The sequence below is a fragment of the Pteronotus mesoamericanus genome, unplaced genomic scaffold (assembly GCF_021234165.1).
Source record: "Pteronotus mesoamericanus isolate MK-2021 breed Mesoamerican mustached bat unplaced genomic scaffold, CSHL_Meso_final scaffold_167, whole genome shotgun sequence".
Lineage (NCBI taxonomy): Eukaryota > Metazoa > Chordata > Mammalia > Chiroptera > Mormoopidae > Pteronotus > Pteronotus mesoamericanus.
In genome coordinates this window covers 20,390,653-20,415,755 of record NW_026555308.1, presented here as the reverse complement: position 1 = coordinate 20,415,755, position 25,103 = coordinate 20,390,653, and the positions used below count along the sequence as shown (strand labels likewise).

The 25,103-nt window shown below is 51.5% G+C and overlaps 1 protein-coding gene across 2 annotated transcripts in view; it reads left to right on the top strand.

Moving 5' to 3' along the window:
• The window catches only part of GTF2IRD1 (GTF2I repeat domain containing 1), a 106,804-nt gene extending 82,026 nt beyond the window's left edge, over nt 1–24,778 (top strand). For both annotated transcript variants that reach the window (XM_054589712.1, XM_054589711.1), the window contains 5 exons: nt 16,528–16,605; nt 18,353–18,545; nt 20,838–20,875; nt 23,174–23,310; nt 24,590–24,778. In XM_054589712.1, the coding sequence (XP_054445687.1) occupies nt 16,528–16,605; nt 18,353–18,545; nt 20,838–20,875; nt 23,174–23,310; nt 24,590–24,658 (515 nt within the window). In that variant the 3' untranslated portion in view covers nt 24,659–24,778. The remainder of the gene's footprint in view (nt 1–16,527; nt 16,606–18,352; nt 18,546–20,837; nt 20,876–23,173; nt 23,311–24,589) is intronic.
• The last annotated feature ends 325 nt before the right edge of the window (nt 24,779–25,103 follow it).

Here is a 25,103-nt window from a genome sequence, read left to right as displayed (position 1 = left end):
GTGGCTTTGAGCCCTGGCCTGTGTGGCTCAATTGGTTGGAGTGTCGTCCTCCAACAGAAAGGTTGCAGGTTCGATTCCCAGTCAAGGCACATACCTAGCCTTGCAAGGTAGGGAATCCCCTGTTACTGGAGGGAGGCATTTGAGCTGAAGTGAAGCATCCTCTCGCCAGAAAGGCCGCTTCCCACAGGGTGCACTGCAGGAGAGGACAGAGGGGCTTTCCCCGACGGAGCTGCCTTTGGTTGGTGCATCTCCCACCTGCCTGGGGAGACAGGGAACAGAGCCCGTGCCTTTCAGAACCAGGGAAGGTGCAGAGGGAAGGGCCTCCCCCCGCACCCGCACACCGAATTACTTCCCTTACGCTGTTCAGATCCAAGCTTCCCCACTGCTCCTCTGGTCTGGGAACCAAAGAATAACCAGAGTTACAGACCCAACCGCCCTGCCCCAGCTTCCTCTCCTTTTGGTTTCCCCCGACCCCAGCCATGTAGCCCTCCCTGCCAGCTTGAGGGAGCCTTGGGGAGAGCAGCCAGACTCCCCTCCACCCCTCCCCACCCTAGAGCAGGGGCTCTAGGCCCCAGAGACACAGCAGAGCTGCTGACTTCCTGTCTGACTCCAGCAAGTCAGGTTTGCCTGCCTGGGCTTCGGTTTACCTACTTGTAAATGGAAAAAGTCCCACACCAGGGCCGTCCTGGAGCGCACAGCCAAGGCAAGGAGGAGAGGAGTGCGTGGCCTGTCCAGAGCGGAGTGGGGCAAGGCAGAGAGGCCGGCCAGGCCGGAGTGTGGAGGGTCTGGAAGGCCTGGCTTTGCAGCGTGGACTAGACCCTGCAGACCCGGCCTTGGCAAGCTCTTCCGCTGATGTCCCCGAAGCCGGAGCCCGAGCTCTGCTGTGGGCCAGGGCCAAAGTGCTTGGCTGACCCCTGTTTTATCTAGGAAGTCCTCACATAGTCTACTTAATAAACTCTATTTTAGTTTTAATTTAAGGAACTGCAGTGTATGTTAAATTACATTCTGCTGAGGAAAATAGGTGTAATTCTACTTCACTCACTTCACACCCCCCCAGCGTTGTCTGAGGCCCAGTCTGAGAAGCTCCTCTGTGGGTGAAGGGCTATGACCTATTTTCAGGGAGGGTGTAAATAGGGAAAAGCCCTAGGCCCAAGTGGGATGGCAGACACATCTTGTCATTGTCCCCATTGAAACCCCTGCTAGGTTTGTCTCTTCTATGGGGTCTCCTGTCATCCAGCAGGTGCTGTGTGGACTGGGCTTACTGGAAAGAGGCCCCAAGCTGGGCCTAGATGCCAGGCTGAACCGGAACAAGAACAAGGCCCCTTCTGCCTCTTTGGAAACTGGTTCTTCCACTTCGGAGCTGTGTGATCTTAGATAACTGTAATCCTGGATAAGTTAACACTATCTGTGATCTTGGATAAGTTAACTGTCTGTGCTCTTGAATAAGTTCACTTGCTGTCTTTGATGTCAGATAACTTACTGCCTCTGGGCCTCTGTGTTAACCTGGAGCTGGAATGCCTCCATGGTGTCCCTCCCCAGCTCCCTGCCACCAACCCCCAGCCCCAGTCACACACACTCTCCTCTGGCTTCTCAGCCTTCCCCACCTTCTCTCCACCCTTCCAACTTGGTCAGGCTCTTGAGAACTTAAAATAAAACTGTCCTTTCTCAAGTTTCTAAAAATATCACAATTCCAGCACCAGCCACATGTTTCTCCACTTAATTATCTCTGCTTTTCTTTGTTAATTAGGATCTAGTAATGATCTTCCTCTGCCTTCCCCGGGAGGAGCAGGCATCTGCTGGGTGGGGCTGGAGGCCTCTGTGGGCAGACAGACGCCTGGCTGCCAGGCCCAGAATTGGCCCGCTGCCTCCTTTCTTCTAGGAGAGGCACGCAGTGGGTGATAGAAGGATGTGATGTCAGGCGCCCCCGCCCTTCCCCTCCCCGCCCCCCTCCCAGCGCCGTGGGGGCCCACCTGGGTCATTGCAGCCCCTTCCTGCCCTTGGGTTGGTTGGTGGCCCCCAGCCCTGCCCAGATGGGGGAGGGGGACCTCAGGGTTCCCGCGGTTGTTAGACAGGGGACTCCACAGTTCCCAGAAGGAGTAGCGGGGGCTTCTGACTCTTCTGCAACATTCCAGAAAACCTCACTGAAGCTCTGTCCCCAGCTGGGACCACCCAAGCTGACAGGAACAACCATCGCCTTTATTTGGGCTGGAACGAGATCAGCTGAGGGGTCACCAGGCACTGCATGCTGAACAGAAGCTCTTGCTGGCTGATAAATGCCTCTTTGAGCCACAAAAGTGGAGGCGTGGGGGCGGGGCACTAAGTAAGGCTCAGCACAGGGCGTTTGCTGGGTGGACTCAATCTTTCCAACCTCCTGGGAGGGGTCCGGTGACAAAAGAGGCCTCGTGGTGGGGGCGGTGATATGCAGCCCTATCCTTCTGGAGCTCCTGGGCACAGAGACCAGAACAGCACAGCGTGCAGAGGGGCACCTTCACGGCTTTGGGAGCTCAGACGCAGTTACTCAGTCCATGAACAGTTCCCAGGTGTCTGTGGGGCCAGGCACTGGGCTGGGTGTTGGACTTGTAATCAACACTGCTTTAAACAAACAAACAAAAAAAAGAAAACCCTGCCTCACAGAGCTTACATTCTGGTGTGGCTGCAGAGAATAACTAGTGTGTGAAGTATAAAGTGAGTTAGATGTAGCACTCAGGAGAAGCAGGGAAGCCGGTGATAAGAGGTTGTGTTTATTTTTAGGAAGTTACAACAGATGGGTGGGTGTCCAGTGAAGGCCTGTAGGGGGCGGTAGTGAGCTGAGGAGGGGGCAAGAAAAGTACTGCGGGCAAAGAGAACAGCAACTGCAAAGGCCTTGAGATCACTTGCCAGGGTTTGGGAGGAAGGAGGTGAGGGACATCGTAGGAGATGAGGTGGAAATGGGGAAAGAAGGCAGACTGTGTGGGGCTGGATAAGAATGCTGCCTTTCGTTCTGAGTGAGGTGGGAGCCAGTGCAGACTTCTGAGCAGAAGAGAGAAAGAATCCAGTTTAGAATTCAACAGGATCGCTCTGGCTGCTGGGTGAGGACAGAGAGGATGGAAGCAGGGAGAAACGTCAGGAGGCGAGGCCCAGTTGTGAGTCATTGGCTCCAGGTGTATTTTGTAGCTAATGAAAACAGAACTTGCTGATGTGACTGAGAGAGAGGAGTCGACCTTGACTTCAGGGATTTGGATTGAGCCGGATGGAAGCAGGCGCCTGTAGCTGAGATGGGGGTGGTGCAGGGGGAGCCAGCTGCGGTGGGGGCCGGGGGGCCCGGTTTTGGGACGGCTGCGGTGTCAGGCGCTCATTCTGTGGCATGTTCAGTCTGGGGTGTCATCCAGTAGCAGGTCCATGCACAAGTCGGGAGCTCAGGGAGCAGACCGGGCTTGAGGTGTAATTGTATAGTTTGAGGAGTCACAAACATATTGCTAGTATTTAAAGCCCTAAAACAGGATGAGATCATTGGAAGTGAGTCAAGTCAGTGCCGGAGTGCTGGTGCCTTCAGTATTCTTGGGTCAGGAAGATGAGGAGGAGCTGCTCGGGTGGGAGGGGCCCAGGAGTGGGTGGTGTCCTGAGGCCCAAGGGAAAAACCCCATTTCTCTCTAGGGGAGACCCTTCTCCCCTGTGACCATGAAGATCCCACAGCCCAGAGACCTGGCTGAGTACCTTACGGGGATGTTGAGGTCAGGGCCTGAGCAGTGGTAGTGGCTGCTTAGCAGGATCCAGTCTTGGGGATTGTAAAGCAAAATAGGAGCCAGAGCGCCGCGAGCTCACAAAGTGGCTGGACCCGCAGCGGCGGGTGGCAGGAGCGCGGGGCAGCGAGAGGCCCGTCAGCCTTCACCGCGACCACGCCACAGGAGCTCGGGCAACTCGGCCGCAGAGATCCGGTCCGGCCCCCAAGATGCCGCCGCCGATCGCCAGGGTGCGTCCTCCAGGTGGAGAGCCGGCACCTGGAAGCGCTCGCGAGAGGCGCCGGGCCCAACGGCAATTTCCTGAGCAACGACCAGTGGCTGAGCACCGCTCCCAGTACGACCGCGACAGGTACTAGAACCACTTTCCAGACGATGACTATTTCAGAAACTGGAATCCCAACAAGATCCCATTTGATCCCAATCAGCTCAGCAACAGAGACTGTCTTGCTCAGGAACTGAATTTCACAGATAGAGGATTCATTTCAGTAGCACAGACATTTACCTAAAGAGCTACTCAAGGACCCTGTGGAAACTGCAAATGGATATTCAGAGAATAAAAGCACCTTGCAGCCTCACTGGAGATCCAAACTCATCGCCTCCTTAGCAAGTGCCTCTGGAGGGAGGGACGAATCATCTTTAATCTTCACAGCAAGGCTCCTTCCAGTAGGCCTTTTCCCCAGACTCACCAAGTGCCCGCGTACCTGGGAACCCAGACTTCAGCCTCCCTCTTTCCTATTTTATCTGTCCCAACAGTGAGTGAGGACAGAACATGAATTTTTAGGATACTTTATGAATCACCTTGATTAAATAGTTGGACATAGTTTTTTGTTCTCCCAAACTCTTCTATTATCAATCCAGTGAACAAATATTTATTGAACATTTACTTGGTAGCCTCTCACTGTGCGGGACACAGCAGCCACTGCAGTCATGCCCCTCCCTTCGCAGGAAGGACAGACAGTGCCCAAGAATCAGGTGCCCTGTGGTCAGTGATGTGAAGATGACAAACATGATGGGCTGGGCGAGGCAGGTAGGAATGAGGGGGGTCAGGGACGTCCTCTCCCAGCAGGTGGTATTTGAACTGAGGCCTGGTGCATGAGAACAAGTCAGATCTATCTTTTCCTTCTTTCTTTCTTTTCCTTCTTTCTTTCTTTTTTTCTTCCTTCCTTCCTTTCTTTTGCATCTTACAGATTTTCGTTTCTTATAAAGTAAATATACCAATCTTTAATATCTCACATAAAGAAAAGGTATTTGGGGATCCTTATGGTCTTTTTTTCCAGAGTAAAACTATCATGAGACCAAACAGTGCGAAAACCACTGTAGTTTATCCCCAGCCAGGATTGGCCCACTTCGCGCTCTGACCTCATAAGGCGCCATTGTGATGGGTCACCAACCGCTCCTATATAATAAGGCCCTGGCTGGGCGGAGGTCTTTGTCCGTGACAGCCCAGGGAGCTAGTGATGGTGACCTGTTGGAGTGGGATAAGTTCACTCGTATTCTTGCTTTTTTCTTTTTCTTTTTCCTTAAATTTAAGGAAATTTGTTTTTTATTTCAGGGGGTTTTTTTTTTTCAGTTTTTTATTTTTCACATTTTTTGTTTTACTTTGTTATTTTTATTTTGCTTTTTTTAATTTCTCAGGTTTTTTTTGTTTCAGTTTCTTTTTATTTTGTTTTTCTCAGTTATTTTATTTTTTTATTTTCTGTATTCATTTTTTTGCTTGTATTTTAAAGTCACCATGTCTGGTGACTCTGCAGCCTCCTCTGACGCCGGAGAGCGCCACATCGGTGGGTATGTCCTGCGGAGCCCTCTCATCAAGGGGTCCTATTCCCAGGTGATTTGGCCCATCACCTTGTCACAGACACCAAGGTGGCTGTGAAAATCATCAATAGGCAGGTCTCCTGTGCAGATTTTCAAGAAACTGAAAAGTCTCAAGAGCTTAAATCATTCCCATATCACCCGGTTGTTTGAGGTGATTAACACCTAAGACCAAACTTTTCTTATAATGGAGTATGTTAGCGGAGGGTGTTTACTTGAATATCTGTGCGAATATGGTACCATGCCAGAGGAGGAAGCCAGAAGGATGTTTCGACAAATAACAACAGCGGTACATATTGCCACCTTAAAGGAATCACCCATCAAGCTCTCAAGCCAGAGAACATCCTCCTAGATGGTGAGAAAAACATAAAACTGGTGAATTTTGGTTTTAGAACACAATTTTCAGACCAAAAACTACGTACCTTCTGTGGCACCATGTCTTATACAGCCCTAGAAATTTTGCACCACCAGCCCTATCACGGCCCAACGGCTGACACCTGGAGCCTGGGGGTCATCCTATACTGTATGGTGACGCACGGACAGCCATTTAAGAAGGTGAGCTATGTGGAACACAAACACAAGATACTGAGTGGTCATTTCCAGATGTTGGACTTTATCTATAGCATGTCAAGAGCTGTTAAAAAAATTACTAACTGCTCACCCTAGACAAAGAACAACTTTAGACAGTATCATGAAACATCAGTGGATAAATCCTGGGCCGGAGGAGACAGCAATGCCATATAACAAGCCTTCCCAGGATGGCATCGACCCTGAAGTGATAGACACCATGGAAAACCTGGGATTTCAGAAGGAAGACGTAGAGGACTCAGTATCTCAAAGAAAATATGGTAGCATCATGGGCACATACAAGATCCTCCTGTACAACAGCAAAAATAAAATGAAGGGCTGCACCGTCAAGGTAAGGCCCTTCGCCTCCCCTGACTCCAGCAGCAGTCCTGCCACAAGCCAGGGGGTTCAGGCCTTCGGGAAGAAATTGATAAAGTCCGCCAGGTTCCCACCTTCCAAGAAAGCAAGGGTGCCCAGCCTCCGGCCCCGCATGGCAGGGAGGACCAGCTCTCTTCCCCCTAGCCTGGACAGAAGCACGACCTTGACCGTTCCCCTGAGCCACCTCTGCCTGCTGTCAAGGACGGTCATCCCCCCAGCCAGTCTGCACAGCCCAGGAGCACCACGCACCTCCTAGCGCTCCAGTGTGGCCCCAGGGGCTCTGCCGCCACCCGCAGCAACCGCAACAGCAGGTTCTGCCTACAAGCCTCCCAGTCTGGCCCCAGCCAAGGCCGGGGGAGGGCGGCTAGGAGGGCCCTTGGATTTTTCTTAAAATGCCTATGTTTTAGCCCGTCCACTCACAGGCGCCATCACAAAAGAACAACAGTCCGGCCAATGTAATTTAAAATTGTGGATGGCCTAAAGCATAGGCATTGCAAGAAAAACCCGAGGACCCTGGGGCTGAAGCAGGGGCCTGCCTGGTCAGGCATGTGCTCGAACCAGGAATCGAACCAGGGACCCTGTGGCTTGCGGGATGACAACCCACTGAGCCACACCAGCCAGGGCCACACTCCAGCAAGGCCAGCCACTGGTGCGGGAGATGAGCCAGAGGCTGGACACAAACAGCTGCGGCTACGAGTGGTGCCTCGCCCTGTCCAGCAGACGACGGAGGTGTGCAAAGCGCCGCAATGTTCCCACACGGGATTCACATCAGCAGAGTATCCAGCATCTCCAAGGCCTGCAGGAGCATCTTATCCAAAATATCTTGCGATCTGAGAGGACGGCCTCGAACCCTCTGGGGGTCAGGAAGAGAGGCCGCCCTCGCTGTGGGTCACCCCTTAGCCCCCACCAAATGAAACTTCAGAGACTGGACTGTTTTTCCTGGGACCCTTCTCCCCTCCCCTGCTCTCCTTTGCTCCCATGTTTGTGGGGGTGGTTCTTATACTACTTGGTTTTTCCAAATTTTTTAATAAACTTGATACTCCAGGGGGGAAAAAAAAGGAAAAATAGCCCTTCATAGGTACAGCACCGCCATGCAGGATTATAGATGCCACACAGGGCAGGGCAGGAAAAGAACTTCCCCCCTTCACAGCCCATGAAGCAGGATAGAATGAGTCCATTATCTGCTTCATGAAACTGCACAGGTTTCCCATGACCCCTCAGGTGGGGACCTGGCGAGTGGCAGGCAGAACACATTACCTGGGCGAAAAGCAGGGAGAGTGGTACCAGCAGAGGGTCTTGTTTGCCGGGGGGCGGGGGGTTGAGGAGGACAATTTGCCCTGGGGACAACAGAGAGCCCTCAGCGGGTTTTAAGCAAGGGAACGGCGAGGTCTGATAGACTGTTCAGAAAGATCAGCGTGGCTTGCAGAGCAGAGAATGGTTTGGGGAGGCCAGGTGAGGAGTCCTTGCCACAGTGAGGTGAGAGCCAACTGATCCATGAGCTGCACCTGTGGGAAGTTTCTCTGGGAAAGGGGCTTGTGGTGACCGCCTGGATTTGTGGATGGAGACAAGGGGACACAGGGAGTTTGTATTAGTTCCCTGTGGCTGCTGTAACGAATTACCCAAAGTCTGAAGTTAGTCTCACAGGGATAAAGTCAGGCGTCAGCAGGGCACGTTCCTCCTGGAGCCTCTAAGGGGGATTCATTCTCTTGTCTTTTCCAGCTTCTGGCAGCCCCTTGAACTCCTCCATCCTCAAAGCTCCTCACTCCATCCTCTGCTTCTGTTGTCCCATCTCCTGCTCTTGACCTTCTTGCTTCCTTCGTGAGGAAAAGTTTGTTCTTCCATTGTTACTTACTATTGTATTATTTTCCATACGAACAACTATAAACCTACTTTGCCACACCCTGTATTTAGGGCCTGAAATCATCCAGGATAATCTCCCCATCCCAAGATCCCAAGATCCTCAATTTAATCACAGCAGCAAAGTCCCTTCTGTTATATAATGAAACACAGTCACAGGCCCCAGGGATCGGGACAGGCACAGCTTTGAGTGCCCTGCTCAGCCTGCCAAGGGATCCCTTGAGCAGCTGTGTGGGATAGTGGAGCCTGCGGTGCGTGGAGAGGCCATTTGGGGAAGTGCAGAATCCAAGTTTCTCAAGGAGGCAGTTGGAAATGAGGGTTTAGGGGTTGCAAGTGCAGAAAGAGTGAGAGGGGGCAGCATGGGCAGGGTAGAAGGAAAGTCTACTCTTCCCTGCCCCACGTGTGGAAACAAGGTCCTAATAAGCAGTCAGCATGATATCATAATAAGCCTGGGTTTTGGACCCTCCTCCGCCATCCATGCAGCCAGGGCAGAGAGGCTGTACTACAAGGTGGTTAGGAGTCTGGGGTAAATCCTGGCTCCTGCACTCACTCACTGTGTAACCTGGGACAGGTTGCTTTTTCTCTGTGTCTCAGTTTTCCCATCTGAAAAATGAAGATACTCATAGGGCCAACCTCATAGGGTTGTTGGAAGAATTAGGTGAATGAATCCTAAGATGCAAAGATCTTAGGATAGTACCAGGCACATGAAAGCTTGATCTTTCTATTTATTGAGCAGCTATGATAATAGTGTGTCAGGCATTATTATAGGGGCTGGGGTTAGAAGCATGAACCAACAGCTGAAAACAGACAACCACCTCAACCCGCAAGGAGTGTCCGTTCTTGAGCAATTGGCTGTAGCGCTGGCTGCTGCTGCTGCTGCGCAGCATGAGGACCAGTCCTCAGAATTAGCCAAGTGATGCAGGAGAGTGCGCATCCTTTCTGCCCCAGCCTGTGTGGTCAGCTGCCCCGTTCTGTCCACCTTTCCCAAGAGAGAGGTGCTAATGCCCTGCTCATCACGCTGAGTGCATGTCATCCTGTGCCTGGCCAGTGTGGCCACTGTTCCCTGTAGGCCTTCGCCAGCCTGGGGTCAGTACCGTAACTGTCCCTGTGTACCTGGGACCTGGGAGGGAGGGAGAAGAGAGGAAAGGAAGCATGTTCCTTTGGGAAGGGCCATGCGTTTGGCTGGCCCCAGTAATATCTGTCTGGGACAGACCCCCACGACAAAACGTGGCTCCTGCTCTGTCTGCCCAAGCTGGCTCATAGCCTCCAGGACTACAGGAAAGTTTGTAAGACAGCCCTCCCAAAAGGCCCGGGGCTGTTCTGAGTCAGGAAAGTAGCACCTAGGGGTGAGAGAGACCTGGCTTTGAGACCCAGCACCACTGATTGCAGACTGTGGTCCGTGGTGGCTTTGGGCAGGTGTCTTGACTGCTCTGAGCTTCAGTTTACTTATCTATAGAATGGGGATATTGACACCTAGAGCTCAGGCTTGTCCTGAAGAGTAAAGGGCCTCAGTGCATAAATTTCCAGGCAGTCTCCTGTGGGTGTGTAATCAGCAAATAAGGGATTTGCATCCTGATACAGGCAGCTGAGGGGGCAGTGGAAGAGCCTGGTGGCCCCAACAGGGCAGGCTCCAGCCAGAGAGCCCCCTTGTGCACAGCTGGTCAGACAGCTGGTCAGGGAGGAGCTCAGAGCACCTGCTCGGCAGGTTGCGGCCCACCCAGCACCCACCATCCACCCCAGGGAAGGGAGATGGATTGATGGGGGCGCAGAGCCCAGCCTGGGGGAACTGTCAGGGAGAAGGCTTGCTTCCTCCCCTCCTCTCCGCCCCAGGGGACCTCATGCACCCATCGCATCAGTCACTCTGCCATTGATCTTGCACGTAACAGTCAATTGATTGCAATAACTTTTTATTTTCAAATGACTTTTTTTAATTTACAAAGAATTGCAAAGATTCAGAGTTCCCAAATACTGTTTGACCTGTGTAGAACGTCACATCTTACATAACCACGGTATATTTGTCACAGCTAAGAGGTTGGTGTGGATTGATACAATGCGATTAACTAAACTACTGACATTAAATTTCATCAGTCTTCCCACTAATGTCCTTTTTATGTGTCAGAATCCAGTCCCCGATACCACACTGCACTTGGTATTCATTTATTTTTATTCTTTCATCGATATGTTCCGATAGTTGTCTGCTAACTGGTTGATATATACTACACTGAGCACCCATGAACCCAGCACCCATCTAAGAATTAGAACAGTACCAATAATGTGTCTTGTCCTGTCCCTTTCTTTCCCCAGAACAAATATCCTGAATTTTATATGTACCATTCTCTTGGTTTCTGCCTCCAAAATTTCAAAACTGCAGGAAAATAAATGAAAGAATAATGTAATGACTACCTGTAAATCCTTCCTCTGGGTCATTAATTCTTAAATTTTTGCCATGTTTCCCTTCCTCCTGCCTTTGTCTCTCTCCCACACACATGGACCCCACCCCATTTATTTCTGTCTCTTCATCTTTCTTCCATTTGAAGTTGCAGACATCTTGACTCTTCACGCCTAAATATTTCAACATACATCTCCCACGTCTCCTCAGAACAATGCTGTTCTTTTACATAGCCACAATTCTATTATAACACATATAAAACTTAGTAACTCCCTTTTGTCTAATAAACAGTCTATATTCAAATTCCCCAGAATGTCTTTTATGTCTGTTTGCCCCCGTGATATAACCGTTGTTCACTGGTTGACATTTTACATTGTTGTGTGTTCTATGGCATGTAACATTTGCCTAAACCAAAATTGCTTCATTTGCTTTTTTTTATTCTTTTTGTTTTTATAACCAAGGTACCCTACTGTATCAAATTTGGGACATGCTTTTGTCACTTAACTTTATGTAACCTAATGTGGAAACGTGTAGCCGTTGCGCCTTTGTTTTCACTGCTCCATAATACTCCATCGAGCTCTTAGACCACCTGAATTCAGCTGTCTTCCCGTCGTAGGTTGTTCGGGTTGTTTTCATGGCCTTAAACGTGTTTCCTTTTGCACACGTACAAAAGTTTTCATACAAGAGGTCACGGGCCTGGGCAAGGGCCTCGACCTCACTGTAGTATAGCCATCCCTTCTCTGAGCTCAGTTTCTCCATCTGTAAAACAGAGATGACAGAATTCCTGCTGCACCTACGTGCAGGCCGGAGAAGGGGTTAAAAGGTGAACCCAAGTGCACCTTCTTATCCTGGTGAAGATCTAGTGCCAGGCCTGAGGGAGGGATGTGGCTCCTCTCCCACCTGAGTGGCAGTCAACTGTTCCACCAAAGCACAACACCCTCGTCATACATCCTCTGTTCTCCAGACCCGCCCCGGTCTGCCCGATGCCTGGATTGCCCAGGTCTAGCAGAGAGACAGAAGAGGAGGAATACTTATTCTTCTCTTCTGGAGAGAGCTCTCCCCTTGAAGCAGCCCTTCCCTTCGCTGCTGCCACTGTGTCTCTGGTTACAATCGTGACTATCAGCATACAGTCAGCATTCTGAGCTGCAGGCCTCAAACTAGGCTTTAATTTCCTGAGAAAGACCAGGCTGGCTGTTCAGGGCTCTGCGCTCTGCCCCAGGAGAAGGCTGTGGGGCCACTCCAAGCATCACCGCAAGCTGATTGGTCTAAAATTGTGAACATAGCAGGGCTGTGACTTAATAAGCTTGGTTGCTTTCTTTCCCCAGGCAAAATTCAGTTAATCCTCAGGCTAACAGACAGCAGATTAGAAAGAACAAGATGAGAGCTTCTGAAACAGACAGACATGAAAAAGAGGAGACCAGGAAACTGGAATGAGCAGAAAGAGGCTGGAGAAATGCCTGCAGGGTGGGGCAGGGGCCTTGGGGTACAGGTCACTGCATCTGGGGCAGGACCAGTGGCACTGTCTAGATGGCCCTAGGTGGGACAGATCATGAGGGTACCTCCCCCACGCTCCCTACTATGTGCTTGACAAGAACAGGGGTACTTGATATATTTTAGAAAATGTTCTACCTAAAATTAGTAAAACCAACCCAGGGAATTAAGAGAATAAATATCCATTATCTGGAAGAGTCTCATGTAAAATTTAATTTCCTGAGACCACAAGATAATTGGGGCATTGGTCTTGTAACACCATCAAACAACAATTTGACTTTGATGGCCTGAGAGAGCTTAAACTTCTTTATGTGATATAATTGGATCCCAATAGGCTAAGATTCCTATTTGAAAGATGTGGAAACTAAGGCCCAGAGAGGTTGGTGATTTTCCCAATATCACACAGCACTAGGCTTATAATCGCAATTGCCATATAATCTACTGGGCCACAGACCTTCCCTGTCACCATCCCCAGGAACCCCCTTTCTCCCCACTGTATACAGGCATTCAAGCAGGTACATTGGGGACACACACATAACATTCTTCACTGAGCCCTAATGATGATGTTTCGAAATGGAGATCATTCTGAAATGTTGCAACTATTGGTGTCTCATACAGCCAGCCTAGGTTCAGAGGAGCTCAGGAAGCAAGGTTTATTCTAAACCCCCAGAACAGGTTTGTTCAGAGTTCAGAACAGTAGTAACTAGCCTGTAGACCATGGAGTGTAATTGCCCACTGCCCAGGCCCCCATTCTCCACCCCAGGGGTGACCAGCAGGCCAGGGCAAGCTGCATCGGCCGTGGGCTTTGACCGCAATTCACATCAGAGGAGACCAGCCGTTCTGCGTGGCACATTCTCCTCTCCCTACACGGACTGGATGTGTTGGGGCTGGAGCAGGAACATGGAGGGGCCTCTTCACCTCTGGTTCAAGTTCCCTCCCAGAGAGTGGGTCACTCCTTTGCCCACACAGCCCGAGGAGCTGCCTCCTGTTTCCCCTGAGTACCCAGAGGGCCAGGGGCACTCTCCCCTCCAGCCCTCCTCCCTCCCCACTCCAGAATCTACTTGGCCCAATTCATTTATGAAAAATGGGCCCTGGCTAGTGTGGCTCAGTGGATTAAGTGCCAGCCTGTGAACCAAAGGGTCGCCAGTTCGATTTCCAGTCAGGGCACATGCCTGGGTCACAGGCCGGGTCCCTGGTGCGGGGTACACGAGAGATAACCACATATTGATGTGTCTCTCCTTCTCCTTGCCTTTCTCTAAAAATAAACAAAATCTTTAAAAAAAGAAAGAAAAGAAAAATGGAGCTTCCTCCAAATTAAGTAAAAACAAAGAGGCGGGGAGAAGCTGAGAGGCATCCTTTCCAAGGCTGAGATGGAGAGCCCAGTGATGGCACGTGCTGTGGGCCTGGCACAGTCCTTGCACAGCGTGTGCTTGGCACACAGCAGCAGCGGTGACCACTCTCCAGGGGTGTTCAGGGCGCCTCCCAGTGTCACCGCCATCCCTGAGGCAGTCCAGGTCCCACTCTACTGATGTTTAACTGCTCCCGCTGTTGCTGTTTTGCTGCCTAGGACTCTAGTTCGCCCTCTGTCGGCTGTCCCATGGTGTCACTCCTCCCTGTCAGCTACTGCCTCGTTCGGGGGAGCTTTCTCCCTCAGACCAGGCAGGACTTGGAAAGAGAGGGGCAAGTTTTCACGTTTTCTAGTATGTGTTGAGTGCCCACAGGATGTCTGGAGCCCCATTGTTCCGATGGGGCTGTGTGGCTGTCACCGTCTCTGGGAAACCTCTGTGGTCCCCAGCTTGGTTGGGTCCCCCACAGGCCCCCACGGGCACTGCACTGACAGTGTTCAAACCTGGGAGCTCACCGAGCATTCCTCACTGTTTCCTGCCTCAGACTGGGGCTGTTTTCTGTACTCTGCTAAGTGTCCAGCAGCACGTCCAAGTGGGACCGTGCTCATGAAATATTTGTTCAGGGGACAAAGGAGCAGTGAGCAGAAATGCTGAGGAGTGATGTCACATGACCCACAGGTTTCTGACTGCCAAGTTCTGTGCCCTTTCGGGGCCTGGCATCGCCTCTCCCAAGATGAGGAGGCTGCCTGGTCTTAGTCTCTCTCCACCCCCACGGCAGCAGGAGCCTCGAGGGGAAGGCAGGGCGGATGCAGGAGGCGGGCTTTCTCAGACTCCACAGAGACCGCCCTGGCTGACCACGGCAGCCCTGGTTTGCTGGACTCCTCGTTGAGTGCTCTCCACTTCCTTTCAGTCCAGCGGGTTTTGTTGAGAACTGCCTGTAAGTCCGGCCCTGTCCTGGGCTCAAGAGGAGACACACTTGAAACTATGAGCTGATAAAGCAAGAAATAAAAGAAAAGATTAACTTTTCCTTTTATAGATTGGGTGGCAGAGACTTTAGGAAGCCCAGGGTTTGTGGGGGAGTGCAAGAGCAGAGCTTCATGGTCAGACAGACAGAGTATTCCTGGCATTTAGCAACTGTGCGAGCTTGAGCAAGTTCCTTAACCTCTCTGAGCCTATGGGTCCTCGACTATGGTGAGGAGCGGCCCTGAGAGTGGGAACGCCGCCAGCCGCGCGTCTGGCCACATTGGTGTGACCCAGGACCCTCTTTCCCTGTCCTGTGCAGTGCTATGGTGCCTGTGCAGAATCCTGGCCACCAAGGACTCCCTGCTGGCAAGGGGATGGGTGGAAAGTTCTGCCACCTCCCTGAAGGCTCCAGGTGGTCCTTGGGCCCAGGACTCTATCACAGCCTCTTTCCGAGGACCTGGAGAAGGATCAGGTCAATTCTTGCCATGTCTAGGGTCCCGGAGACCGTCGGGAAGGGCCACATTGGGGCCTGTGAGAGGGATGTTTCTGGGGGTGCAGAGTTTGGGGTCTTGGTGCAGCTGCATAGAGCCATCATTCCCCAAGATGGGGACACAGGAGGAGGATATTAACTGGGAGGCCTGGTGTTTGTGGTGTCTCGGGCACCCAGACAGCTGAAAGGAGACAGGCAGGAATTCCAAGATACAGCAGATGCAGATTCCAGTCAGGAGTGTGGCTATGAACAGGCCCAGACAAGGGGCCACGGGTGAAGGAGCAGGGGGCGCAGGCAGTACTGAAGCTCTCTGCTCCCAGGGCGCCCCCAGACTGGGGGTGTGTGACGTGCAGGCAGGGCAGCAGATGCTGAGAGAGCGCGGCTGCCGGGGAGATGCAATTCCCAAGGTGGCCTTCCAAATGGAAGCGATTCCTGTGCGATTTTCCAGATTACATCAGGAGTTGTTTTTCTCTGCAGACCTATCCTGTCTGTTCTGCGCCTTATCTCCCAGGCCCTGGCTCCCTGCCTGAGTCCAGCTCCACCCCGCCCACCCCCACCCCAGAGGCCCAGCCAGTGTGGTTACTGTGTGGTGGTGCAAAGTGCCCTTCCTGGAACTCCAGCTCCCTCCCCAACCCAGGCCACAAGCCAGCAGACTGCTCTGTCGGTCTGCAGCCCTCTTCATGCCATCCACTCCCCTGGCCGCTCCTACACTCCACATTCCCCAGCCCAGCCCAGCCCAGGCCCAGTCTCGGGGGCTCTCCTGACCTCAGCTGCTCCTCTAGGCCAAGGAGGGGGTGAGGGGAGCGCAGGGTCCAAGCAGCAGGGCCCAGGAAAAGCAGCGCTGCGCAGGGAGAGTGAACAGCCCCGGTGCCCAGAGTGCTCCGTCTCCCTGCCACAGGCCTGAGGCTCTTGGTCTGTGAGGCAGCCAGGGTGGGTGCCTGTTAGCCCAGCTCAGTCACACTGGTACCCTCGGCATCACCGCCACTTCCCCTAGCACCCCCCTGTGCTTCGAGCACATCCAGTACACTGTGATCGTTTACCTTTCTGTACCATGCGTGGGCCAGACCTTCTGCCTGGGTGTCTTTTCCCAACCCCACTCCATCCATCAAACCCTTTACTAGCCGTCTGAGAGAGAGAGGCACCGCTTAACCGTGTCACTCTCCATGGACTTCTCCAGACTTGCGCAGGTGGGGCTGAGCATCACAAGTCATGCCCCGTATCTCCTTGTAAGTGTCTCTTCTCGGTGGGTGCTGTGACTGTGTGCCACCCCTCTAGGCTGTGAGTTCCTCGGTGGTGGGGCCCCGCCTCCCACTTCTCAGGGTGCTGTGTGCCTGACGTGGGGCCTGTGTTAGGGCAGCTGTTCAGAAAATGTGGGATAGATGGATGGGGGCAGAAGCAGGCTGTGGGGGCGGGGCCAGGAGACCCTGCTTCAGCAGGTGAGGGTCACAGGAGAAGAAACAGGTCCAGTGGCTGAGCCCATGCCAACCCTCACATCCTCTTGCCTTCCTCTTGTAGATGAAGATGATGCCAACAGACTCGGGGAGAAGGTGATCCTTCGGGAGCAGGTGAAGGAGCTCTTCAATGAGAAATACGGTCAGTTCCCTGGGCAGGGCCCCTGGGGCAGGGTCTGTGGGGCCAGTCTTCCTGGGTGGCCCCTCGTCCCTCGGCATCCCGCCTGGCCTCTGTTGCCCCTAGCCGTCCGCCAGCTCCCTGAGGACGTAGTCCTTTGTCCTTGACTGATAGGAGCTGACCCTCCATCCCCTGTCAGAGAAGGGGGAAAGCAGCCCAGTCTGCAGTGCGCAGGGCAGCGACAGCAGTCAGCATTTCTGCTCCTCCGGGGCCGCGCGCTGTTGCAGAGGTCGTGGCCCATGGCCAAGTACTTACTTATGCTCATGCCCGTCTGCCCAACCAGCACTTAGCCCTGAGGACTCCAGAGGAAGGAGTCTGCTCCAGCCGTCAGGGGCTCAGTCTGCAGAGGAAAATGGACATGGAACAGATGAGAGCCCGGAGATGCCAGGCCCTGTGCCAAAGGCATCCAGGGCAGAGCCCAGGGTGAGGCAGTGAGGAGTACAGTTACAACTGATGCAGCACTTTCTAGACTATCGCGTGCCAGGCTCTGCCAAGTACTCTACATTCATTACATTGTATTTGTGATGAATTTAGTATTGTCCTCGTTGTGCATTGTAGCAGAGGAGACATAACAATGAATAGTTTACAAAGAAGAATTTCAAAGAGCGAGAAAGGATAAGAAGAAAACCCATAGTGTGACCAGGAATGCGGGGGAGGGGTAGGAGGTGGAGGCCCAAGGCCTCTCTGGGTGGGTGAACAGGAAAGCACCTTGAAGAGGGGTCATTTTAGCTGAGACTTTACTATCAGGAGGGGACAGACACTTGAGGGAAAGCTTGCCAGGCAGAGGGAGTGGCTCTGTGACTGGGGACCAGCGAGAAGGCCAGAGGGCCAGGAGCATGAGCAAGCAGGCCGGGGAGGTTCCTGGTGAGGCAGAGAGGTGCGCAGGCCTGACAGGAGTTAGGGTTTCACTCTGAGTGTAAATGGGAAGCCTCTGCTGGTAGTTTGTGCTGTTGTCTTTTTCACTTTTTATTTTGGGACCAGTTTTCACACGTAACACAAAAGCAGAAAGAATGACATATGCCCCACCCAGTAGCCCAAACCCAGCTTCTGTGATTGCCAACATTATGCCAATCTAATTTCATCGACTTCCACATACTCACTTAAATATTTTTAGTACTTTAAAATAAATCCAAGACATCATATCATTTCATCCATAATACTTAAGTACTTAATTTTTTCTAACATAAAAGTAATGCATTTTAAGCAGATATCAAATCCTCATTTCAGTTCTCAATCTGCACATTTAGCCAGTCATTGCACCAGGCACAAGTGACAGTAACTGTTTCATTCTCAACATTGGGTATTAGATTTTTAGTTTTGCTCATTGGATTTTTAAAATGGTGTGTGTGGAGGCCCTGGCCGGTGTGGCTCCATTGATTGCAGCAGCATCCCATCGACTGGGGGATGACTGGTTCGATTCCCTGTCAGGGCGCATGCCGGAGACGGCCAAATCAGTGTTTCTCTCTTGCATCAATGTTTCTCCCTCTCTCTCTCTCTCCATCCCTTCCACTCTCTCTAGGATCCATGAATGTGTCCTTGGGTGAGGATTAAAAAAAAAAAAAAAAAAAATGGTGTGTGTTTGTTGATTTTTAAACTCTCTGGGATGAGATGGCTGCTCTGCTTGGCTCTACCAGGTTCCAGCCCTGTCCGGGAAGGCTTGGCCTTCAACAGGGGACATCTTCTCCTTACCCTGACCTCTTGTGCCCTCTAGGTGAGGCCCTGGGCCTGAACCGGCCAGTGCTGGTCCCTTACAAACTGATCCGGGACAGCCCAGATGCCGTCGAGGTCACAGGCCTGCCTGATGACATCCCTTTCCGGAACCCCAACACGTACGACATCCACCGGCTGGAGAAGATCCTGAAGGCCCGGGAGCATGTCCGAATGGTCATCATCAATCAGCTGCAGTGAGTGCCCCCAGCACCTGGGGCAGGGTGGGAAGAGTGGGCAAGAGCCATGGGAGAGGGTGCTGCATGGATCCGGGAGGGGAATCCCCAAAGCAGGCCTGGCCAAGAGTTGGGGGAAGGGGGGGGAGAGATTGAGAGACCTATTATGCACTTGCACAGAATCCAGGAGATGGGCTAGCTTAACACTCTGATCTTAAGATGAGGAGACTGATAGCCAGATGGAGGAAAGGGATAGTAGAAGTCACAGTGGGTCAGCTTGGCTCCAGACCGAGGTTTCTCACACTCTCCAGGCTGCTCTAACAGAATACCATCAACCAGGTGGCGTAACAGAAATTTATTTCTCATAGTTCTGGAGGCTGGGAAGGTGCTGGCAGATTCGGTGTCTGGTGAGGGCCCACTTTCTGATTTATAGATGGCTACCTTCTCCCTGTGTCTTCACATGTTAGAAGGGACAAGGGAGCTCTGTGGAGTCTCCTTTATAAGGCATCAATCCCATTCGTGACAGTTCCACCCGTCTGACCTAATCAGCTCCCAAAGGCCCTGCCTCCTAATACTGTCACATTGGAGACTGGGTTTCAACATATGAATTGCAGGGGGTGGAGGGGACACAGACATTTAGTCTGTATCACCAGGGGTCCTGATCACAATCCTCAACAATCATGGATGTTTGTTTATTTTTAAAAGTTTAATTAAATTTGACTTTCTGACTCATTCATTTATACCTATTTTTTTTTTTAAAGAATCTATTTATTTTTAGAGAGAGGGGGATGGAGGGAGAAGGAGAAACATCAATGCGTGGTTGCCTCTCACACACCTCCCACGGGGGACCTGGCCCACAACCCAGGCATGTGCCCTGACGGGGAATCAAACTGGCGACCCTTTGGTTCGCAGGCCAGTGCTCAATCCACCAAGCCACACCAGCCAGACTCATTTTTACCTATTTTAACGGTATTTAGAAAATAATAGTCATTGAATACTCCCATCACCCAAAGATAACAACTGTCCATATTTTATTTTTGTTTTTGTCCATATTTTACCATATAGCCTTATAGTCTTAAAAAAAATAGTTTATTTGGATTATTTTCTGATTTAAAAACAAACTAGGGAAATCCAAAAAGGTAGAAGAACAGAAGGTAACCCGTAACTCTCCTTTTCAGAGTTCACATTGTGGTGTGTTTCTTCCATATTTTTTCCCTATGCATATTTTCTTTTCAATCTTGCACTAGATGTTTTTAAATTAAAATAATATTTGCATGTGTACAAAATAAATAAATCATTCGGAAAGGTCTCAAATGAAGAGGAGAGGTTCACTTCCCTTCCCTCCATCGCCTGAGGTGACGACTGGAAAATACAGGCTGGCCATCGGAGAAAACACCCGCCTCCCTCACGGGCGGACCTCCCCGAGAACACTGCCACAGACATCCCGGGGCTTTCCTCCCGCATTTCCACTTTTCTTTTCATGCTTCTTAGACATGCTTTGGGAGGAAATGAAACTGAAGTCATACAGCATTTATCTGAAGACTAAGTAAAACTTGATGTCCCTGTCTGGCTGTTTTGACTGCACTTGAGCGTTATTTGTGCCCCTGAGAGTTCCCTTTAATAACTGTGCACATGCCCCACGTTGTCTCTACTAATTGGCATTGGGTTGCATCTAATCTTTTTTTTTTTTTTTTTGGTTCATATAAAGAATGCTGTAAGTAAAATAGTCAATAAAAGAAAAAAGAAAAAATTTGTTGCCCTGACGGGTATGGCTCAGTTGTTTGGGCGTCACCTGCAAAGAGAAAGGTCGCCAGTCCCATTCCCAGTCAGGAAACGTGCCTGGGTTGTAGGCCTGGTCCCCGATTGGGGCACGTGCAGGAGGCAACCGATCAATGTTTCTCTCCCTCTCTTTCTCCCTCCCATCCCCTCTCTCTAAGAATAAATAAATAAAATCTTTTTTTAAAAATAATAATGGAAAAAAAAATATGCCATGATGACTATCCATTTACGTAAATCTAGGCACTCATTTCTGATCCCTTGGTCAGACCACATGCTCACTTTGTAGATGAGGGAACCAGGCCCCAAGGGGCAATTTGCCTGGCGCAGCACTTAATAGGACCAGGCTGGCAGGCATTGGCCTGCCTGCTCTGGGGGAGGGGGCTTTGCTGACCTGTTTCATCCAGGTCTTGCTCAGCTAATAGTCCAGCAGCAGCAGTGGCATCTCATCTCACAAGAGGTGTCCATATTCAGGGAGCAGGTGAGAAGCAAAAGAGAAATCCTCATTTTCTAACTGCCACCTCATTTCTTTTCCAGACCTTTTGCAGAAATCTGCAATGACGCCAAGGTGCCAGGTAAGTCACAGGCTGAAGAAGCTACCCTTCTGCCTCTCAGGAACCAATCTGTGGACATATAAAAGGTGGCATGCAACAGGGGGCCAGCCACCTAGAGAAGAGCATATCCCTCCCACCAAGTACCTCTCCAGATAACCTAAGATTTCCATCTGCAGAGCCAGCATTCCCAGAAGGCCCCAGGGAGCCAGCGGGCCCCCTTTGGAGGCAGGGCCCTGCCACAGCACAGCTGAGCATATCAGATCAGCCAGGGAGAGGATGAGGGACAGGCTAGAGCCGGGAGGAGGGGAGGTCAGGCAGGCTCATGGAAGCCACCTGAGGAGAGAAGCGGTGACATGTGACTGACAAGGGGAAAGTAGGCAGGTATATGCTTCCTGAGACCCCCTGAATTCTGCCTGCATTTGCAGGGCACGTGCCTGTACCAGCCCCTGGACATTTAGAACCTTTCAATTCGCAGAACCTGGGAGACTGTCTGATTGAGAAGGTTTGCAGTAGGACTCAGGAGGATGTACCTCTGGGTGATTGGGAGGTGCACCCTCATTGTACAGCTGGGGAACTAAGGCCCAGAGAAGGGGGAGGACTTGCCAAGGCCATGTAGTGAGTTAGTAGCCACTTGGAGTTCTGTGTCCAGACTTCCATCTGAACCACAGGCCACTGTGGACTGCAGGCGCCAGAGTGGCTGCCCAGTGGGAACAGTAGTGGGATTCAGCAAAGCCACCCCACCCCAGCCTGAAACCTGAGGTCCCAACTCCAGATTGGTCTGGGTTCTCCTGAATCTCCACTGCCTGGGGTGGCAGAGCCCAACCCGAGACCACCTCCTCCTATCATGTGCCAATCGAAAGGGCCAGGCTGGGCACCAGGTGCCGGGGTAGGAATGTGACTGGGTTTGGGAGCTGCTCCCAGGTCAAAGGCAGAGACGCAGAAACCCCTGAGGAAACCTCAGAGAAAAGGAACATTTGAGACAAATTATCAGAGGGTAGGCACAGTCACTTACATCCACCCCACCATGGCTGTCTTTGAGGTCTTAGGTGACCCAGGCGGGCCACAGTGCTGGGCCAGCTCCTCTGGCTTCTTTTTCATGTGGAACTGAAAACGGTCTCCTAGTAGGTACCTGCAAACTGTAAGGCCCTAAGAGCCCACGGTCTGGTGCAGACACATGCCCTGCAAATGCAGGCACAGCCCAGGGGCCCAGCCAGCCTCCAGCAACCCCTGCCCGCCTCCCACAAAATTCCCTCCCCCTTGGCTTACAGCCTGGTCTCCTCCTGCTTCCAGAGTCTTCTATTTCCTGGGGTCTCTATTTATATCATATCACAGACCCCCAGGTTCTGGTTTTTCTTCCCCAACTGGACAAACAATTGCCCCTGGGCCAGCCTGCCCTCACGCTGTGTCGTCGAGACCCTTCTGCTGGACTCTAGTAGGTTTCTGTTCAGTAACCTGTTCACTCAGTCAAGCCCCAAACCTCGCCTATGTAGCACACAGTTGCACATCTTACTTACAAGTCTTAACTATTCACATGAATTTAATTTAGCAGCAACATCAGCAGCAACAAAACACCTGCGGGGTCCTGCTCTGTGCAGGACTTGGTGCTGGGCTCTTTCACACACACAGTCTCCTCTGAGTCTCACATCACCCTGTTTTCCCATTTTGGCTCAGAGAGCTTTATCTGTGTCCCCGGGTCACACAGCTAGGACATGGCAGCAATGAAATATGAACATAGGATTTCAGTCTCTAAACCAGAGTTTTTTTACTCTGGGACTGCCTTGTCTACTTGAGTGAACCTACGAACTGTCATCTGTTACAACATTTTCAGGTTACGGTCATCACACATCTGCAATCACAGTAGCAATAACATCGATACCAGTTGTCAGTTTCTGAGTATTTACTGGAGGCCAGGCACAGTATCTCAAGGGACCCTCCCAGCAACCCTGCAGAATCTTACTGGCGTTTTACTGGCAAGGAAAGGAAAGGGGGTGAAAAACATTAAGTGACTGTCCCCAAGGTCCAAATCTCTGTGGCTCCAGAGGTGGTGCTCTTCACTGTGGGATTCTGGGAGTTCTGGTAGGTGAAGACACCGTGTTAGCAAAGGCAGACAGGTAAGCAGAAACAGGAGGTGGTCAAATGAGCTGTGGGGCCTGGTTAGGGAAGGAGGCTGGAGAGATGGGCCTCAGCTGGCGGATTGGGAGCCTTGAATGCTGGGAATGGGACTTTAAGCCTGAAAGCAGAGGTCTTCTCCAGGGGTGTCCGGAAGGCTGAGACACGATGGTCTTGGCATCCAGTGTCAGCAACCTTTTCTCCCACCAGCCAAAGACAACAGCATCCCCAAACGCAAGAGAAAGCGTGTCTCCGAAGGAAACTCGGTCTCCTCTTCCTCCTCGTCTTCCTCTTCCTCATCCTCCAACCCAGAGTCCGTGGCATCCACCAACCAGATCTCACTCGTGGTAAAGTTGCACAGATCTGGACCTGACCACTCTTCTTTCTGGCCTTCGCCCTGCACTCGGGCAGGGCCGCCCACTGTGGGGTGTGGGTTCGGGATGCGGGGAGGCACTGGACTCTGAGTGGGTCCCACAGCCCGGGGTTGCAGGCATCACTGCCTGCTCTGCCCACAAGGTAATCCGTCCCTCTCATCAGGGCCTCACAGTTGCCTGGACACAGTCACATCCTCACTGGGCAGGTGGGCAAGCCACAGCTGAGAAAGGGAAGGGACCTGCTCACTCCCTGGGCAGTGTCAGAGCAGGACCCCGAGCAGAGCCCCAGGTTTCCAGGGCGGTAAGATGCTAGGCTACTCCCTGTGCCCACATCTCGCGCCCCAGCCTCACCACAGCCCTGGGATGTGTGGGTGCTACCCACAGTATGTAGATGAGGAAAACGAAAGTCAGGCTGATGGACTCTGGCCTCACTACAGTCGGTGGTGGATGGAGAACCCGTCTGCAAAGCTCCGCCTGTTCTGCAATGTGGCTGGTTTTGGCTCTCTCCCACCCAAGAGGAAAACCTCATTAAGGGCATACACTTGAGAGTTCTTTCTGATTTCAAAATATTAGCTTTGAAATCCTGAATCCAAATGGGGAGAATACTAGAACACATTTGGAAAAGATTATTTTTTTTTTTTGCGATATAGTTGACATACAGCATTATATTAGTTTCAGGTGTACAATATGATTCAATATTTGTATATATTGCAAAGTGATCACCACAATAAGTAGTTAACACACATAGTTATAGAATTTTTTTCTTGTAGATTTTAGGATTTCTTTATCCTTTCACCACGTTTTCCTTTAACTCCTTCCTGGAAAACCCCAAAGTTCAGGCTTTGCCTCTCTCCCTGCCTGGGCGAATGAATGCCCACAGAGGGCTACTGGCTCCCCTCCCAGAGAGACATGACAGCTTCTTTGGAGCATGAGGCCTGGAGGGGGCTGAATCTATGGGAGTGGCCACCTGGTCTGAGCCAGTCCCCAGTTCCCTCTGGCCCTCACGTCTGGTCCACATGATTAGCCCGTGGACACAGGTGAGAACAGGTTAGAAGGCTCCAGAACCAGCTCCATGGCTACTGGTGAATTGCATGACCTAGATAGAGCAGGTCATGTCCCTTCTCTGGGCCTTGAGCAGCCTCAAAATAAATAGCATCTGAGGAAGCCCTTCAGAAAGGAGAGCTAAGTGTTCTGGTGTTCTTTCTACGTCACCTGGAGTCCTAACTGGGACCCTTTGTCCCCCTCTCTCTAGCAATGGCCAATGTACATGGTGGACTATGCCGGCCTGAACGTGCAGCTGCCGGGACCTCTGAATTACTAGACCTCAGTGCTGAATCAGGACCTCATTCAGAAAGACTAAAGGAAATGTAATTTATGTACAAAGTGTATATTCGGATATGTATTGATGCCTTTTAGTTTTTCCAATGATTTTTACACTATATTCCTGCCACCAAGGCCTTTTTAAATAAGTTCAAAAAAAAAAAAAAAAAAAAGCATTGCCTTTGCTCTTAACTGTTGCGGTGTCTTCTCTTTTGGAATTGCGGCTGCAGCCGTCCCTAAGACAAGGTCAGGAAACGCAGCTCAGGTGGCCTTCCAGTGCCCTCTTTCCTTGCCAAAGTAGTGGTGGTGTCTCTGAACACTGGGCCCTGGTGTCTGAGTACAGACTCCACTCGTTTCTCTGCTGCTGGGCCGATGGGACATCAAGGAAGGCCAAGTGCCAGACCAGCCCCTGAGCACACAGTGTGGTAGGGGGCTGTCTTGGCCCC